General features: G+C 35.8%; 1 protein-coding gene across 5 annotated transcripts in view; it reads right to left on the bottom strand.

Annotated features, from left to right (window-relative positions):
* Positions 1-20,621, bottom strand: part of Dgkb (diacylglycerol kinase beta) — a 700,455-nt gene that overhangs the window by 419,316 nt on the left and 260,518 nt on the right. For all 5 annotated transcript variants that reach the window (XM_036205893.1, XM_036205892.1, XM_036205894.1 and 2 more), the window contains 2 exons: positions 14,958-15,031; positions 8,298-8,372 (listed from right to left, as the gene is read on the bottom strand). In XM_036205893.1, coding sequence (XP_036061786.1) covers positions 8,298-8,372; positions 14,958-15,031 — 149 coding nt within the window. The remainder of the gene's footprint in view (positions 1-8,297; positions 8,373-14,957; positions 15,032-20,621) is intronic.

Here is a 20,621-nt window from a genome sequence, read left to right as displayed (position 1 = left end):
GAACATTTGTGGGTGGGTCTGATTGGACAAAAGAGTAAATGTGTGACACATTACAGCTTGCAATGCGACTACAGCAAATGAAGAGGTGTTGGAAAGGCAGGAAAGATGGAGGAGGGAAGAGGGCTTTTGTTTTCTTCTTGTTGTTCTTCTTCCTTCTCCACTTCTTCCCTTTCCTTTCTTTCCTCCAAAGACTTGCACATATACCTCATCATTCTCTTTCAAATTCACAGTCATTTTTCTTTTACTAACTGTTATTACATGAAATATGGATATATATGCATATTTATTCCTAAATATAACCTGTTTGGTCTGTATAATGTTACTTTTATGCATGTTTTCAGATCTGACCATTTGGTGTTGGATAACTAATTGGCATGCACTTCCCTGGGAAAGACTTATTTCTTAGTTCTCAGCATCACTGAATTTACTGTACCAAGAGTCAAGGCCTTGTTTTCTTTCTCCCACCCACTTTGGCATGCCTGTTGTCTTAGCTCACATTTAGGCCAACCTTTTGGTGAGATTCTATGGGTATGGATTCTGAGATGACCAGGAGACATAGTCTCACAACAGACTCTCTGAAACCCTGACTCTGACATTGTTCTTCCCTTCTTTGATACTGTTAGATGGGCCTTTAATTTAAACTTTTCTTTGTCAGAAAATTAACAGTTAAGTTGTGCAGTAGATGTTGGTACTTTTTGGTTGAGAATTTTTCCTCATAGGCTCCTGTGTTAGGAAATTTGGTCCCAAACTGATGGTGCCATTTAGGGAAGTTGTAGAACTTTTTGAAGGTGGAGCCTTGCCCAAGAAAGTATATCACTTGGAGTGGGATTTGAGAGTTTATAACCTCTCTCCAATTCCAATTCCTTTTCTCTGTGTTTTGCAATTGAAGGTATGATCTCTCAGCCTCATTTTCCTTGCCTCCTTGCATGACAATAATAGACTTTCCCTCTGAAAATGTAAGCCAAAATGACATTTTTGGCTTTTCCCTGGATTATGGTATTTTGTCATAGGAACAGAAAAACAACTAACAAAGTATTTTTTTAAATATGTGTTTGTGTGTTCCTGTGGTGTGTGTGTGTGTGTGTGTGTGTGTGTGTGTGTGTGTACACATAGATATGGATGATATTAATATTTAAATATTTACTCATGTGAGTATGATTGTTATAATATTTTCTTTATTTTAGAGTGTTTTTGAAGTCTGGATAAATAATAATTTATAAATAACAATGTATGTCATTCTAAATACTATTCCAATTGTTTAACTGTACAAACAATGACAGTTTAGAATTTTCAATGTCTTTGTGGTCTTGATTTGATCAATGAACAACATAATGGCTGAAGACTAGAAGACCTCAGGTGAGGGAACTTATGTGTAAGACAAACAAGTTGGTAATATTCATTACATCAGCCTGTTATGTTTTCTTACCTTCATTAATCTATAGATCTTTAAACTAGATTTTAAAATTGAAAATGAAATGTAGTCATCCCAGTGCCCAAGACAACCCCCAAAATTTGTCTACATGTTTAATTTTAGAAGAGTTTCAGCCCTGCCTACATTATATTTTATGGTAATTCCTGTGAAGAAGTGGGATGAATACTTTATATTTACATTAGGGAATAACAGATTTTTGCATTTTTTTAGATAGTTGTAATAGGGTTTGGTTGAATTTTGTTAAGCACTTTGTTAGTTTTGTGAGGCATTTTGTGATGTGATATCATTATCTCTAACATGATGCTGTATCAAGAGACATATGTAAGAGGTCATAAACTGACTGAAGAGGATTTTATTTAAATAAAAATATGGTAGAAAATGTTATTTAAAATGATATTTTAAATTAATTAAATGACAAAATATATGGAATCTGTTACAAAAAATCCAAGTTGTTAATAGGAATATATCTTCCAAGAATTCACTTACAGAAACATGTCTGATAGTTGAGTGTGAATCTATAGACGGACTGTTAAGTTATTTTAAAATTAATATTTGTCTTACATTTAGTCTTAGTATATAAAACAAAATAATCAAAAAAGTATATTTCTCAAATTTAAGCATATTCTTATTTATGATGAGCAATGTATAAAAGAATTTCCCTTTTTTAAGAATATTATATTTTGTTTCAATTCATGAAATATACTTTAAATTAATTTTTTAATGGTGACCTATGAATAAATTGTGCTTTTTTGTAGTTTATAGTCAAAAGACAATATGCTAGCTACTGTTAGGGTTGTGGAGAAGTCCCATAAAAATCACCATGCATGTATGCAGTCAGCAAGCATGTTTATAACCAACAGGCTGAGGCCATCCATCCTACACAAAGGCAAAATATCATGACCCTAAGAGAAGCTTGCAGGTTCCTTTTAATCTCAGCTAAGGGGAGTTACTAGGGCAGTTAGGTCATCACAGATATGATTGATTTACGGGAGTGGCAATCATATTAGTACATTCTAATTGGTCAGGGTTAGTCAGGGGCTGGTTATGGGTACAGTTTTTGCATCTGGGGGCAAGCCTGGACAAGTACCAGGCTTTGTCCTAATTTGGTTATTGCCTGTACCAGGCCTTCTCATCCTTGCTTTTGGGAGTGGTAGAGATTGATTGTCCTATGTTCGTGGCTCTTAGAAACTGCATGCTCACTTCCAAAGAGCAGGGACTGAGACCTAGTTCTTAACTGAGTTATTAGGGCAGGCTGTCATGATATTTGCCTGGCCCTCTCAGCTACTTTCTAGGTACCCAAAACACTTGAGATAGATTTGGTGTAAGTAACAGTAGCATGTGGAGAATATATTAAAAGAGACATGATTGTTTATTTTAATAGTGTGGGAGAAAAATAACCCCATTCTACGAAGACCAGAGAGCAATATTTATTATGTAACATTTTTAATCAACTAACATATTTCTTAGTAATATATTCAGCTAATTATATTCATTATCAGGAAAGAGTCCACTTGTATAAAACACTCAAACTTCAGATGCCCTGAAAATGATAATCAGAACCATAGTGAAAGTCCTTGGAGGAGATGCTACACACACACAAACACACACACACACACACACAGAGGCACATATTCATGCACTCATGCATGCATGCAGGCATACATGTACAAGTGTGCATGTGTGCGTGCGTGCGTGTGTGTGTGTGTGTGTGTGTGTGTGTGTGTGTGTATGTGTGTATGTGTGTGTAGCTCTGGGGAGAAAACAGACCAGAAAAGTGATTCCGTTGAAATTTAAAAATCACAGAGGCCATTAGATTAACCCAGAGATTCTACAGACTGGCACATTTCAAAAGCACTGTGTGGAAAAGGACACTTGCACAGGCTCTGACCTATAACCAAGGAGAACTGACCTATAACCAAGGAGAACACATCTAGAACCAGGAGTGGAAGGAGACACTGGCTGTGGGGCAGTGAAATAAAGACAGGGGGACAAGACAGCCTTGCAGAGCTTGCCTTGGCACAGAGCAGAGGACGGCTTCACTGGAAGTACAGGCCAACATCTTTAGTTTGATCTTTATTTGACTTCAGTGTCTCATAAGACTGCTAAGAGTTTGATATGCTTCTCAACCAATTATGAACTGTACTGTCTATGCATGACAACAGTCATTTGAACAAAGGCTGGGCCCATGAGGTATTCCCTTTTGTAGTACTTGAGTCTTTGGCAAAAAGTCATCAAGCTCAACATGGTCTGCTCACTCAATATGGCAACCTACTGAAGCAATATAAAATACTGATTTTGTAACAGTTGAAAATAACTAGTACTTTATTTGGAAGGTGACAGAGGTTCTGTCATATCTGGGACATCCAGACAGCAAACTGTTTAGTAATTTGGTGCATCTCTATGCGACCTGCATGTCATCATCTGGGAAGCTGTGGACATTCAAATGACAGTAAACACTAGTGAGATGTTAGTAATATTGCTTCAGAACCATCCACGTTGCCTTCTAACCTTTCAATTTTTTGTTTGGGATATTATGGTTTTCTGACAGTGTCTTCCTAGGAAGCCCCCACCAGCCTAAAACTCACTATATACACCAGGTTGACTTTAAACTTGCAGCAATCCCTCTGCCTTTGTGCTTGAGTATTGATTGCATGATTGCTGATTTCTACCAATGAACATGAAATTGCTTCCCATCCTCTTAGTCCCCAGCACAAACAGTTTCAAAGTTTTGAAACAACAACAACAAAAGACAAGCCACTATGAGTTACAATGATGCTTTCACTGAATTGGAAGCTGAAACCACCAACTTGATATTTTCAGGCTATTTGTATATAGCACTCAAAAAACATGCACAAAAATAGATCTGATATTTGCTGCTGGCATTGACACTGGCACTAATTTTCCCAGGTTGTGTACTTTGGTGCTGCTCTACAGCTGGGATGGGAAACACCACCTCACCTAATCAGAATGGCTATCCTCAAGGCATCAGGCAACAGATGCTGAGGAGAGTATGGGGAATGAGAAACCATCATTCTCTACTGGTGGGAGAGCAAAATAGTATAGCCATTATGGAAATCAATTTGAGAGTTCCATGTACACACATTTATTTATATTTATATATACATATATATACATACATACACATATATAAAACTATATTTTACTATAACATACTATATATATAGTATATACTATATATCATATATTCTATATATATCTGTATCTATATATATAAAACACTATACTCTGGTTCAGTATTCCACTACTGAACATATAGCCCAAGAACTCCATGTCCTACCACAAGGAAACTTGACACCCAGGTTTATTCACAGTAGACAGGAAATAATACAATGTAATATTATTCAGTTGTAAAGAAAAATGTAAAAATGAAATTTACAGGAAAATTGATGTTCCTGGTAAGTACAATTGTAAGGTCAATTGCTTACTGTCAGGTCACAAGCAAACTCAGAAGCAAATAAACAACATCTCATAGCCCAAAATGTGTGTGTGCAATGCATGCGTGTGTGCGTGCATCAGAGAGAGAGAGAGAGAGAGAGAGAGAGAGAGAGAGAGACTATGGTAAAATCCAAACAGAGCTGAAACCCTAAAGAGGATGAAGGACAGAATGTAGGTAAAGGGACTCATGAGTGATGAATCATGGTGGATATGTGAACTCAATGTTCTGTGTACTGAAGCAGCAAGAAGAATTTTTACATTTTAAAAGAAAAAATTCTAAATATGGTCTTCCTGTGACTCAATAACTGTGAAAGCTGAACTACCTTCAATTTCATTCACTATTAGTGCAATAGAAAGTAACATGACCCATCATGTTACATTGACCAATTTGGCGGGGAAAAATGTGTTTTATTATTATTTTATTTTTTGAAATTATAATTTAAATAAATCATCTTTCCCTGTCCTTTATTCCCTCCAAATCATCCCACAAAATTTACTGGGAAGAATGGTTTATTATCTCAAGGTTTTTTCTTTTATGTTCTGCTTAAAATTACAATATATTGTTCTAATATAGTTTGACCACATATCTATTTGATGGGCTATATAAAAAGTATATCATTTTAATAAATTTGTATTTGAAGGTATGCTTCAATTTTTCTGCTTGCATCTGTATATGCTGAGACTCAATAAAAAAAAAGAGAGAAAAGAGCATTGTCGTTCCAGAGTTTCCCAGAGACACTCACAGGGTGTGTGAGACTGTAATTGTCGCTGTTGGAGACATGCAGAGCCGTTTACTACCAGGACTGTCTTTCACTGTCTCTGAGGAAACAATCCATGTAGATAGTTTCTAGAACTGCAGCCGAGACTGTCAGCTGCATGCTGGACAAGACCACGTGAGACAGACGTGTGTGCTGCTGGGACGTTTGCACTCAGAGAGCAGCGAAACCAATCAGATGTGATTTCTCAGGACTGTTGTTACTTCTATGATTTTGATTTCTTAAACTATCCTCTCTTCTATCTGTTCTGAAACCTCTGCTTTCTCATTTTTTCCCCAATTCAGTAAACAACTTCACAATTTTTCCATGGTTTTCTATAATGAGGAGGCTGTGTACCTGTTGCTAGCAAAGTAGATACAGGAAGAGAAAATTGTATAATTGATCAAACATATATACAGAAATGATACTAATGTATGCTCACCTATCAAATTACAGAAATGTAAAAATTGCAGAAGATAATCAATTTGTAAAAGGTTATGAGAAATACACATTATATGCTTTTATTGGAGTTTAATTTTAATTATAATTCAAACTTTTCATAGAAACTTAGGAGGAAAAAGCTTTAAGACTTAAAATATTATCAAACAAGACACTTAACCTGTTGCAACTTATTTTATGAATTTTTTAAAATACTTTAAAAAATATACATAAGTTTATAGTAACATTTTCTTAGAGTGGATTTGGTAGTTTGATAATTTCAAAATAACTCATCTAAATAGTCAATAATGGAACTGATAATTAACTTATGGATTTTTATTCTTCATTTAGAAAAAGTGAAATGTAAATTTCTAAACAAATAAAAAAACACCCTCCTATGTTCTTTCAAGGGAGAATATGAGAATAACAATTCATATAGCAAATAAAGTTTATCTTCCAAGTTACATAAAAACATCTATTAATATAAGCATGTACATATTTGAATGTAACAGGTAGAAATGTAGATAAACTATTTAATGGGTATGTTCAAGATAAACACAGCCGTTACAAAGGAGTAGAAGTAGCAGGGATGTAACTCTTTCCCTAAATTGTGTCTCTGTGATGAAGGTGTATTACAACTACATAGCTATAGGAAACTTTCTCTTATTTACTATAAAAATGGGTGGAGAATATCAGGACACATGAAATGTAAAGAGGAAATCAAGCATGTGATACCTCAAGTAGTTGAAAAGAACTGAAATGAGAAAACCCTTTTAAAACTCAATATTATTACAATGTGCTTACATTCAAGATAAGCATATTATTACTAACCATCCGTTAATATCATTCCCAAGGATGCTGCAGAGGAGTGTCATTTACTAAAGACATACTATGCAGAGATGTGTCTGGAAGACTTTGGCCCACTTAACATCCCAGGCCTCCTGGCCAATCATTAACTCATTCCTCTCTGTACAGTGAGACACCAAAGGCACACAGAGGCTAGGCTGTACAGGAGCCAGTTAGGTTGAGTGGATAAACATGCAGAAGGGCTTCCCTCAACCCCTCAAAATAAACTACTTCTTAGACGTACAGAGACGACTTAAGAGCAAAGAAAAGTGTGAACTCAAGAAAGTGTCTGAGCCAGCCTCACAACTTGTCTCAGCCTTGACGTCATTTGTGAAGACTTGCTGCCTGTGAACGGTTGTGGACTTAGCTGGCAGTTGTGAAACTGGACAAGGCAGCCTTGGGGAATCGGTCCTAGAACAAAGCCTGCCACTGATGGCAAAGAGGCTTCTGTAGACATTACTCAGTGTTTGGAAATCTCTTCCGGATGGCAAGCAGTGAGAGGTATAAGACAGATACAGTTGTGGGATACTATGATAATTGTGCTTTATTAACACTATTTTACATATACTATCATGGTACAAATTTTATTCAGTTTTTAAAGAACAAACCATTAAGTACTCACTTCTAGTTCTTGGGAAACAGCCTACAGGACTGATTTTAAACTCTACTCATTTGTGTTTCCTTTTGTTTTTTATAGGGAACACAAAAGCTTATTCAGCTTCTCTCTGCTTTATGTAGTCTGATGTTTGCTGCCATGCTGATAGAGAGAAAAGAGGTCACCGCAAGAGGATGACATTAATAACTTAATGAGGCCAAATTAATGATAATTTAGTTCAGTCTATATTTATTTCATCAATAGTACGTTTCAGGTTGAAAATATAATTTTATTCCACTATGCCTTACCTATTAATAATAAACTATGTTATAAGAGAGTGGTATTCATTAGATTCTGCAGATAATAAATGAGAAAATTATATTATGACTTCTAGTCTTTGTTAATTAGTTTCTTTTTTCAGTCTGTAACAAATCTATACTTAATATTAAACAAGTAAAAGTCATTCTTCAAACAAGGTTTAGTAGCTTTAATTCTCTCTCTCTCTCTCTCTCTCTCTCTCTCTCTCTCTCTCTCTCTCTCTCATATTATGAGGTGTGTTTACACTACTTAGAACAGACACCAAGCTGGAGTGCTCTGCTAGCTATTTTGAAGAACATCATGTGGATTTTCTCTTCTTATGTACTTACCATTATTTTGTTCATATACTGATCCCTCTGCAGAAGTTAAATGACTTTTCTGTATTATCACACTGGTTATTTAATTAGTGACTACTAAGTGAGTCAATGATAACAAAGTTATCCTGATGCTTACTTACCCTGGCATTGGTCCATTCCCAGAAAGACTGTAAACCTGACGAGGATTTAGTAGATACTGGAATTTTCTGTAAATTCTACAAATGTGAAAATGTGGAAGGAAGGGATTTTAGTAAAAACCAGTAATAATTTTTTTCAGAAACATTACATACCTCAGTGTCACAAGCATATAGGTTTCTACTTAAAGATATTTTATGAATTCATTCTTTATAATATCACATGTATAATGCTCAAAGAACTAGTGGTTCTCAACAGAAAGGACACAGACATAAAGATAACATAGCTTGGAAGTAAGAAATGATGCTCACGCTGTCATAGTGCAGCGACTGCTAGTCCTCCAGTGAGCGTTTTCTTATTAATTAGAATTTAAATAAATATTTTAAAATATTTCAGCATAAAATTCTTAAATATATTCTCTTAATAGATTACTATGAGAAGAATATCTTCTTTCCACAGATCTTAATAGTGTAATGGACCTAAGTAATAAAGATAAGAATTATCCCATATGGAAAATAGGATTATATACTTTATAATGTACATTCCTGTAAGCAAATGGCATAAGCTTCATTGCTGCACATGAACATTTCAGCTCACAAAACTGCCAAATTGTTCCAACATGGAAATTTTAAATCTTTTCTTTCTGAAAGAAACCAATCTATTACCCCATCTCTAAATCTCCAACAAACAAACCTTTTTACCTTAATTTATGATATATAGTGTCTCAAAGACATTAGAGTCATTCTCAGTTACTTTCCTTTCCACGTCCATGAACAGAAAGTTTAGAACAGCCCTCTGACATCTAAGGGAGAGGGGTCGCTCACTCCTGGATATTCCTACCCACTAGTCAGTCACATGGTAATACACAAACATCTTCACTGTGAGCCCACAGCCCATCTCTTAAGCTTCCCCTTATTCTCCATCCTTGGTGAGATGCTCCCGGTTGACAACCATGCCCTTTCACAAATCCTCTTTCTACTTCATTCATCTGGCGAACATCTATTTATGTAACAGCCAATACAAGAGTACTTATTCTGAGATTTCTCAGTTTTCATGGGTATTTCATTCTCTGAACTTCCATAGCAACCATAGTTTAAACCTTACTGTGTTAACATTCTTTGTGTGGTTTTGCAAAATGTATGTTGACATGCACCCATCACTGGACCTTATGTCTTTTACCCTAGTGGTAAAAGGTACTAGTGGAGTTTGGATGTGCCTAGTATGAGCTGTCTGAATAAATGATATGTGGAATTTTTCACACCTGTTGGTTATTAAAAGAAACTTTGTATGGGTATATAATTCTGTGACATTTTTCAAATATCCAACATATCAAAGTTTAAAAAAAGAAAAAAATTTAAAAGGAAATATATGTATGGAGTTCTATTGTGAAACTTCACACAGGAAAACTGATTACATTCTAAATGGTTACCTTTTAAGATATCTTTTCATTTTATTTGCCAAATCTTTTATGTTTTTGAGAATTTTACACATGTGTAAAATTAAACATGGTCGTGCTCACCCCTCATCTGTTTCCTGGTTTCATTAATGAGGACAATGTTGTTTTGAGAGCTCCTAAGTGTCTTTGCCACTTATATGTTGAACTTGACCATTACAAATAAATAGAAGTGGCCTTGAGAGCTTGTTTAGAGTTTCAAACATAGGCACTTAGCGACTGTTGTGCTCTTGACTGAAGGCCATTTCTGCTCTGACAGGCAAGATTTTCCTCTTCAGTGTGAGCACAGCCTCAGAAGGAATGGATTCAATGGTAAGGAAAAAGAGAGAACGTCTCCTAATTTGCTAGATCTGCTGACACAATCCCTGGGATCAGTAAAGAGATCGTCAGCCATGCACCCACCTCCTCCTTCAGGTCCTCTCATTCTTTTGTAAAGTTGTCCACTAACTCCATTTGGTACTCCCAATCTGAGTATGGCTATGCAACCAATCACTGGATCATGCAACCTATCAAATATCACACCCTCAAGAGAATGATGCCTCCCCCCCACACGCACACCGCCAGCAGCTGTCAGCTAACAATAGCTAATCAGGAGTAGTTCTCAGAAGTCCTTCCACCATCTATACCAGAATTTTAGCTGGCTTGATCTTGTCAGTTCTTCAATAGACAAACACAGCTACTGTGAGTTCATTAATGAAAAGCTGTATCATGTTCAGGAGACAGAATTTCCCAGAATCATCCCCATGCTTTAGTGGTCACCCCATTGATAACTAGGGCTAACTCCACTGATCTGGCTGTTTAGGGGGGGGTGTCCCTTTCTTCCCCTACCATTCTATATTCATTCTTTGTTAGGCTGTGCCCACAGTGAAAGAGGAAAGCCTTGCCTGGTGGAGAACTGGTCTTCAGTCAAGAGTAGAGTAGTATCTAGGCTTCCCTGTTATTATCACCAAACAAGCCCTCACAGTTCCTTACTTTGACATTTAATAGTCAAGGTCACCATACAAAAAACAAAAACATGTGACTAATAAAGAGCACTAACAGCATCACTATCCTCACTAACATCCTTATGACTTCAGAGTACTTCTATATGACTTGCTCTTAAGAAAAATATGTATTTACCAATTGGGAACATGATATTAAGCTAAGGATCACTCTAAATTGTGTAGGGAATCAAACTAAACATAGAAGAATATAGTTTCCTTTAAAAGCATATTTTATATTTTTTCTACTAAGTCTTTATTCTTAGTGTCCAAAATAGAGTTATGTCTAATTTGTGGGCAGTATACATTTGGTCTTCAAAATATTCATGATGTGTTTGCTCTCCTTTACTATGTTTTGAGGAGTCTTGTCCAAAATCCCTTACTAACATTAACATGCTGAGACATTTTCCTTTATCAACTTCATATTTTGTGCATTGGTTAATTGTTATAACTGGTAAGGGTGAAAAAGCTCCTGTAGTCTTCTGCAGCTGGATGCTGAAGTTTCCCAGTGCTGCTTACTGGAAAGGCTGGCCTTTCTCCAATGCACATGCTTGCACCCCTGTCCAAAGCAGATGGCTCTCTAGGCAGAAATTTATTTCTAAACTCTTTATTCTCATCCATTGTGCTCTGTATGTCTAAGCCAGCTCAATGCCAGTTTGATAATTTTAGCTTTGTGGTACCTTTTGAAATCTAATTGTATAATTCCTCTGGATGTTTTCCCTTGGATATTTTGTTGTACTTGATTCTCTCTCTCTTTCTTTCACTTTTCTTTTTCTGCCTGTGAGATGATATAAACTTAGGATTTTTTCTACTCTATAAAGAATGTCCTTGGCTCAGAAGGTAGAAAGAGGCATATCTCTGTGAGTTCAAGGCCAGCCTGGTCTACAGAGTGAGTTCCAGGACAGGCTTTAAAGCTACACAGAGAAACCCTCTCTTAAAAATACAACAACAACCAAAAAGAATATCTTTGGCATTTTCATAGGCATATTACTCATTTGACTAATACATACATATATATTTGGTTATATATATATATAACCAAAACCAAATTGATTGTTCCAATTGATGAAAATGAGAAGACACCTATGATTTATTATGGCAACAGATATTTAATTAAGGTTTTAGAAATTTCATTACAGAAATTTTGCCTTCTGAATTTAAGTATTTTAGTACCTTATTTGATTTTTGTAACTATAATGTTGATTGTTGTTGAGAAGGTATTTCACTATTGAGTCAGGTTAGCTTAGGAAAGCTCTTACTCTGCAACCTGGGCTAAGCTCATACTCTTCAGTGCCAGGAACACAAGCCTGCACCACAGTAGCTGTTTGAGTTTCCTTTCTTAATTTCTATTATAAATAATTCACCATGGACCTGTAGCAACAGGACTAATGCTTTGTGGTGATTTGTATCTTTCTTTTAGCAGAGATTATAAGTGCTCTTATTTTTGGAGGCATGCTTGCTGTTTTCTATGATATAGTGATTTTCTTTTTACTAATTTGGATGTCCTAATTGATTCTTCTTACATGATTGCTTTGCATAGATTTCCAGGACTGCATTCAGTAGTGATGAGGTGGACATAGTTGTCTTATTTCAGACCTCAGAGCAGATGCTTTCAGCTTTCCTACATTTCTTGTGATTTTATTAGGGAGATGTTCAGGAATGACATTGTACTATGCATAAGCACATTTCTTCTATATCAAATTTATTCAGTATTTTTTCATTAAGGGAGTTAAATCTTGTTGTGGAATAATCTTTTTGTACTTATGAAGATATATCTTTGCCAAGGCACCTTCGGATTAGTTTAAAAAAGAGTCAAATGGTCAATAGCTAGGCAGAAACTAGGTGGAACTTCCAGGCACAGAGAGGACTCTGGGAAAAAAGAGAGGCAGAGAAGCCAGCCAGACACCGAACAAGTCTGATAAAGAGAATGGGACAGAGGTAAAAGCCATATGATAGAATACAGATTAATAAAAATAGGGGTGAATTTAAGTTATAAGAGCTAGTTAGGAAAAGCCTAAGCTATAGGCCAAGGTTTTGTAATTAAAAATAAGTCTCTATGTAGTTATTTGTGAGCTGGTGGCCCAAAGAAAAATCTGACTACAAAATATTCTTCCTTTATTGGTGCATGTTAATATAGATAAAAACATCTCTGCAACACATGAACATACCCATGGAATGTGGGAAAGTATTCCCCAAATATGCAATGTATAAGGAGCTAATATCAACATTCATATGAATTTAAAAATTGGAAAAATTCTGATTAAAATCAGAAATATAGCTAAATAAACCTTTTCAAAAGAAGACTTATGAATGGCCAATAGAACATATAAAAAAAGAAAAACAAAACAACAACAAACCCTTAGCGAAAAACAAGTGAAAACCGTAATGAAGGATCACTTGACCTCAGTAAGAGTGGCTAGTATTAAATGACTAAAGACTGATGAGGATTTGGATAAAAAGCATCTCCTACTTGTAGGTTTTAGTGGCATATTTCTTATTGGAAAGAGTAGAGGCATACTTCCAAATCAGAAAGACTGAACTACTGTTTGATCCATTAATGAATGTGTATCTAAAGTCATTAAAATAATGTGTTCAAGAAGCACCCGCACCTCCGTACCCACTGCCCTATGGCTCACAATAGACAAGAACTAGAAACAACCAACATGTCTGCCGTCTAATGAGCAGATAAAGTGCGTGTGGTACAGATTCACTGTGAATTAACAGCATGGAAGCCTGTTTCTTTGTCACACAATGGATAGACCTAGATGTAAGTGCAATGAGCTATGCAAAGATAGATGAGTACAGCATGATCACACTTATGGAATATAAACAGGGTGATCTCCAAGGTGAGAATACATTGTAAGTTATCAAAGGCTGTAATAATTATGGAGAGAAAGCAGCTGTGGAAAGGTTGATAAATGGTCACTAAGGTACAGTTACATAGGAGCAAAATGTTCTGATGTGCTATTGCCATCTAAGTGGCAAACGATAATGTACACTTCATTCGGCTTCATTTCACCACAGAGAAATGATAAACACATGGGGAGATATGTTGAACCTGATTATAAACAATGTATTAAAAATACCACAAGACAAACTATTAATATTTACCATTTTAATGTTTTAATTAGTTCTGAAATAATTTGAATTACAATTGTACATGTAATATATTAAGCTTGTCAGAAAAAGTAATTTTGTATTATTATTTAATTTCTATTTTCATGACTGAAGTAACTGATCTCTTCAGTGAAATATTATAGAACTTAAAAGTTTTGAATGATTATTAAGGTATCTATTTGCCATAGTAGAACATAGCTACGTGCTCTGAAAAAGGAAAAGTTTATAATATTTTATTGGAAGACAAAAGAACAAGCTTCATTTAATCAAAATAACTAAAAAATTCAATGACTGCAGAAAAATTAATTTTCAAAATCCTATTATTGGGATGAAATCTTTTTAATTTGTTGTAAACAACAATGGACTCTGATCTGCAGTCATAATGTTTGCTTTGACCTGTTTTCATATATGAGATTAAAAATGATACACCAAGAGAGTTAAGGCAGATGTAGCTGATTTTGTGATTCCTATCTATATTAGAACACACTCTTTAGTGGTTTGCTTTTCAGATCTGGTTACATACTATGGCCTAATTATTAATCCATTACAAAAGAAAAAAATTAGTATTTTCAATTAGAATAAATACTGAGATGCCTGACATTATAGTTTATATTAGTTATTATATTATTATTGTTATTATTATTATTATTATTATTATTATAGTTATACTGTGCTTCACCTAGAAACACAGTATGATGAACTCTAAAAAGTATGCAGAAAATCACCATAATATATTTTGACTGGAAGTTGCATATAATTTCTGTTCTTTGGTAAGGGCTGTGATTCACCTAGGATCCACCTGTTGACCACTTAGAAAACCAATTTCCATCAACATTGTTTATGGAATCCTTGTCACATACCAACCCCTTTGCTAAGAGGCAAGGGTCATAGGTGGGATAAAGAAAAATGAAGATTCATGAACTCTGATGGTTAAAATGCTCACCAAAAGGCCATTCTATGAAAATTTCAAATATAAAGAAGTAATTGATATGAGTCTGTTATGTATAGGTGTTAGCTGGCATCACCCATTGAGAAGCCTTGTTGTCTACATCATGATTGTAGTTTATCTTTTGACTTCTATGATATAGGAAAAGGGCACAACCTTTAAAACATACCGTTCTCCTTGCTTTCCACCACTCTTGGGATTGACAAAAACTAGAAGAGGATGTGTGCCAGGAACAGGGGTGATCTAGAAGGGAAAGGGGGGTTATTAGTATGTGGCATGACAAGAGGACAGCTGCGATCTCTTACAAAAAACACACTCAGACACAAGCCTTTCCTTAAAGTGTGCCTGTAGCCGCCAGAATGACAGGCAAGAGAAGAAAACAAAGACTACAGTTTGCAGAACATTCCATAAACTAGCAACAAGTCAGTTTAAGGGGATCAAAGAAACCTGTTACACACAGAAAAGCTTCTTTTTACACAGTGCCCCTCAGTTAGAGCTGATATTCTACGTGGAATCTGTCTCCCTTTGGGAGCCTCTTTCAGACCTAATACTTAAGTCCACATCTTCTCCCCTCAACACTTTCTTTTCCTTGTTTTGAAAACAGAGTCCCTGTGAGTTCTGACTGTGTGCTAAGCAGCAGTCTCCTAACTGCTGCTCTCCTCTTGTAAAGGGTGTGGGCAGGGATCTCTCACTGTACTGCCTCCATCACTATTTATTCTGCTATGCATCAAGAAGGCTTTTTAATTTGGTAAGAAGTGAACACTCACTCTACAAGCATGTGCATGGACAAATTTGCACTCTGTGAGAAGTGGTCCAGGAAGAAATACAATACTGACAATACTGCTATTGTGCCAGTGCAGTGATAACATGGGATTGTTGTTGTGGGTAGAGGGGAAAAGAAATCTTTTATCTAATTTCACTGTTATTAGGCAGACACCAATAAATGTATACTGGGTAGGAACACCATTACTCAAAGAATATTGATATCATGTTTAAATGGAGCTTCAAACAAAAATTAAAACTATTTCAGCAAAAAATTATGAAACCAATAGGACATGTTAAATATTAAGTTAGGAAGTAGATTAGGTTATCCTTGATGTGGTGTTTTTTTCTCCTCTAGAGATGATCCTTAAATATTTAATGTGAAAATTGAAAGCAATCATTTCATTACATCATGCCCTTTCTTGCTGTCTGCTCTAATGATATCAGTTTAAATATTCCTTCCTCCAAATCTTAAGTGAAATGGCATCTTTATAATGAGTGTGGGCAAGGAAGAAATGTTATCATCTTCACATAGGCTAAATGTGAATGATGGATGGGATAGTCTTCATTTTTCTACTATAAACCAACTAATTCTGAAGTTAGTCATTGTCTCTATCTGTGTTTTACTTTCCCTAATGAAGAGAATGAAGGTCCTTCTGTCCTGTGTCACCTCTACCCAAGTCATCAAGGGCAGGAGAGCTGTGGCATCTGTAGTTCCTTCCTATTCCTCCCTGTAACAAATGTGCTCAGTTCATGTGAATGAAGTGTCCACTGTCATAAAGCCTTGGTCCTGATGGCATGAAATAGATGTCAATTTTACCCATCAAAAACCACAAGGAGGAAACATCAAAAGACAAAACTTCTATCTGAAGACTTGCATACAAATTCCTTTACATTCATATTGCAAAACTGGAACCCTAAATTTATCCTATGCAAAAAAGGAATGACAGCATATGTACATTTTATTTTATTTTAAGCTTAATTTGAATTGTTATTCATTGGTTTTAAACATGAGCATTTCATAATAAGACTGTATGTGTATGTGTGAACATGTATGTGTACTTATGTGTGTACATATATAGGTGTATGGGCATATGTGTGTGAGTGTGTATATATGTTTATGTGTGTGTAGGTTAAATGTCTTCTTCAAGCACTTCTCTATCTTATTTTTTGAGACTGAATCTCTGAGTGTCTGTAGTTCATTGACCATTAAGATCTGGGTCCTTCCTGTATCTGAATCCACAGTGTTCATATTACAACAGTAAAGTGCTGCTCGTGAGTTTTCTAGATGGTCCTCATTCTTGTATGGCTACTACTTTCCTGACTGAGCCATCTCCAAAGCTCATAAATTAGGGTTTGAGCAAAGTAATAAAAATTCAAATATCTATCATAATGATTGTTTCTTTCTTAACCTCTTACATGGTTAATCATTACATCATTTTATATTTAAAATTCACTCTTGGTCAGAATTCTCTTGAAATATTTTGAAACGCTTTTCTGAAATAGCTATTGAAATGTTTATAAGTGTCCTTATAAATTATAACAAAGATTGTTTAAATATTTAGTTCCAAATTTCCATACTTTTATGAACTAAGAAATACATCACAGAACATATCATAAAATAAATGATGTTCTGTAGAATAACACAAAATTTTATTTATATATACATATATATATATATATATATATATAAATGTATAATTTTGAAGCTAGTTAGATGGATAAATCAATAAAATGACTTAGAGAAATGTCAGAGAACTTGAAAAGTTTAGAATGATTATGTTTCCCATGGAAGAAAGTCCAATGTCCAAGATGTAACTAGGGAAGGAGTAAGGTTGGCTGCACCACGTCTCTCCACACCATTGTGCTTATAAAATATGGCAGTGTTAAAGACATCTGGGTATCCCACCAGTCTGTGTGGAGCTGGGCTCCTTCAGTAGAGGCTGACTAACCCACCTAATTCCTCCTTTCTCTCCAGTCTACGCTGATGGTGAAGAAGCAGTGGCTGTGAGGCTCAGGTGTGAAGGGAACATAGAACGTTCATCAGACCAGAAATGTTATTCCAGGCAAGTCTGGCATCTTTTTCTATGCTCAGAGAAAAAGCTTTCAAATTGCAATAACCTTTGCTTCTATAAAAAGAAGGCCTATCTGCTTGAGTAAATGTGGGTGCTAGCTAAGTAGACAGAAGTCTTAGGTTTGAGAGCCAAAGACCGGAAGTACTGTCTACTCTTTGTCAAGTTTGACAAGTTAAGACATTTTCTGCTTTGAGAAAAGGAATGGTAAGAATAGAGTTGAGTGATCTTGCCTAAAATATTTTCATCTTGGTGGCTTCTGATGCTCGCAGAACCCGATTGTATCCATATGCATGTGTGTACAAATATAGATGAATGTTTAAGATATGAAGCTTCCAATGACTTGTCAGGTAAGAGAATAAACAACAAGTGAGAAAATGTGCTTGTGTATCATCTGCTGAAGTTCACTGATAGTCGCTAGGATTGCATTCCCTGTCCCCATTTCTCTCAGCACACAGAAAGAACATGTGAGCACACTCTGAGTTGCTTGCTGCCTGTAAACCCAGAGACCTCATAATCAATAAATTTTCCTGTGCCAGGCTCTTGGACACCTCAAACTTTGATTTGTGTGAAAAGAAAAGTCTCAAATAAGCCATATCTGTGGTCATTTGTCATTGCAGACTCAGGATCCAAATACAAGATGGCTGGAGCATGTGCTCTCTAAAGGAAGAAGAGAATCTACCCCTCTCCTTCCTATGGAGAGTGGGACTTGGAAATTGAGAGGTGACTTTGAAGATGCTACAGACTGAGCACTACTGCTGATGGAAATGTGGAGCTGTTCCTACACCCTATCCCTGCACTCCAGGTAAGTGAGACAAAAATAGTGATGGTGATCTTGGACATGCCACTGTCTTGGGGTTCATTCTTTTTTAACTTTCTTGTATGCTGCATAACCTAAAGGGAAGACAAGAGCCATGAGGGCTCAGCACAAGATACATATGGAATCAGGCACAGTGAAACACTTCATTGTTTATCAAACATACCAATGCACCTACTCCCTCAGAAAAAAGAAATTAAAACTTGGTAGCAAAACCATGGAAAACCTTCTTTTTTATCTTACATTATGCCACCCTCAGTTAAGATAATGGAAATACTCATTTTCATAACTTATCTCAGATAAAGAACATGAATCATTACAGGTGGTACTTCAACTATCAATTCATTCAAAATCTGCATCCTGATTTCCAGAGAGATCTGTCCAGTGAAATTATGTTCCTGTCATCACAGAACTCAGTCTAAAGCAACTGATTTGTATTATAATGTAAATCATATGTACTGATGAAGTGAACAGAAACACTTGCCTTGGCTTCTACAACTTGGCATGACTGATATATATGAATAAAGTTTTATGGAAACATCACACAATTGTTTTAAAATTTTTTAAGTTTTTTAAATTCTTATAACAATTTCATATTCACAAACATGTTTCAAGGACTATAAAAAGAGCTTTTACATCAAACCACCTAAAAATGTATTGCTAAAGTTGTACTTTATTTCTTTATTTTAGCATTGCTTACCCAGAAGAAATGTTCTCTTGCATTGATTCAATCCAGTCATTAAACTCAGAAGTTAATGTACTTCTGGGTTAGTATATACGTTTTCCTTTCCTCTCCTGATTTCTTCCCTCTCTCCTTCGCTCTATCCCCCCTCACTCCTTGCATCATTTCCTTCCCTTATTTTCTTTACTTTGAGATAAGTTCTGGTCTCAAAATCACTATTTAGTAGAGGATGACTGAACTTCTGATTCTCCTGTATCAGGGGTTACAGGCACACACCACCATTACCATTTTATCAGTGCTAAGTATCCAAGCCAGAGTTTCTTGGACATCAGCTGAGCACTCTACAAACTGAATCTCATCCTCAGCCCTGGAGTAGTTTCCTTCACCTAAAGTACATTGTTAAGATAATTTGTAAAATAAGAAGGGCCTACAGGCTACATAGCAGGCATGCATCAATGTTATTTATATTCAAGCTTACTTTCTTACATCTAATTTATCCTTTACCAGGGAACTTTTTGGGGGTTATAATATAATTACATTATTTCACCCTTCCCTTTTCTCCCTTCAAACTCTCCCATATACCCCTCCTTTCTCCCTTTCAAATTCATGGCCTCTTTATTTTAACTGTTATCATAAGCATTAATGCACATGTGTATGCATACAGATCCTAAATACAACCTGCTTAGTCTGTCTAATGTTACTTTTCAGAGCTCACCATTTTTTATTGGAATGCCACCTGGTATGCTCTTCCCTCAGGAAGATTATTTCTCACAGCTTCAGCCACCCTTAGTTTTCCCAAAGGTTTTGTGTAGGGTTGAGGCCCCCTGGGCCTTCTGCCATCCATTTTGGCATGTCTATTTCATTGTTCTTGCTCAGCTCATGTTTTAGGCTGTCGTTTTGGTGAGTCTTTATGAGTGTAGCTTCTGTCATTAGGAGGAGACACAATCTTACAGCAAACTCCTTAATCCTCTGGCTTTTAAACTCTTTTGACACCATTTCAATAATGTTCCCTGAACCTTAGGTTTGGGAATGTTTTATAGATATATTCATGAGAACTAGGATCTACAACTCTGCCTTTTGATTGGTTGTATTTTTTTGTGCTGTGCATTGCAAAGTAAAGTTTCCTTGGTGATGTAGGAGGGCTACATGTATCTGTGACTACAAGTACAAATGCTTAGATTGTTATTATGAATTGTGCTGGTTAAGAAAAGTGGGGGTTGTAGGTTCTCTTTCAAGATCCATGATATCACCAGCAAAGAATAGTGGGCTAGTTTTCCAATATAAGGAATGGTTTCCCTCAAGTTGAATGGGTCTTAAGTCCTATTAGAGTTAAAAATCATTGTTATAAAAATATTTTTAGTAAAGTAAAATTAAGTATGTTATCTGAAAACTCGTGCATTGCTATGCTAAAATACTAGGTACATTTTGTTGAGATGACAAAACAAAAGAAGTAACCATCAAAAAATTATCCTTTTTCCCTATATTATGCACACTTGAATG

The sequence above is a fragment of the Onychomys torridus genome, chromosome 14 (assembly GCF_903995425.1).
Source record: "Onychomys torridus chromosome 14, mOncTor1.1, whole genome shotgun sequence".
Classification (NCBI taxonomy): domain Eukaryota; kingdom Metazoa; phylum Chordata; class Mammalia; order Rodentia; family Cricetidae; genus Onychomys; species Onychomys torridus.
This window is presented reverse-complemented; position numbering and strand designations above follow the sequence as displayed.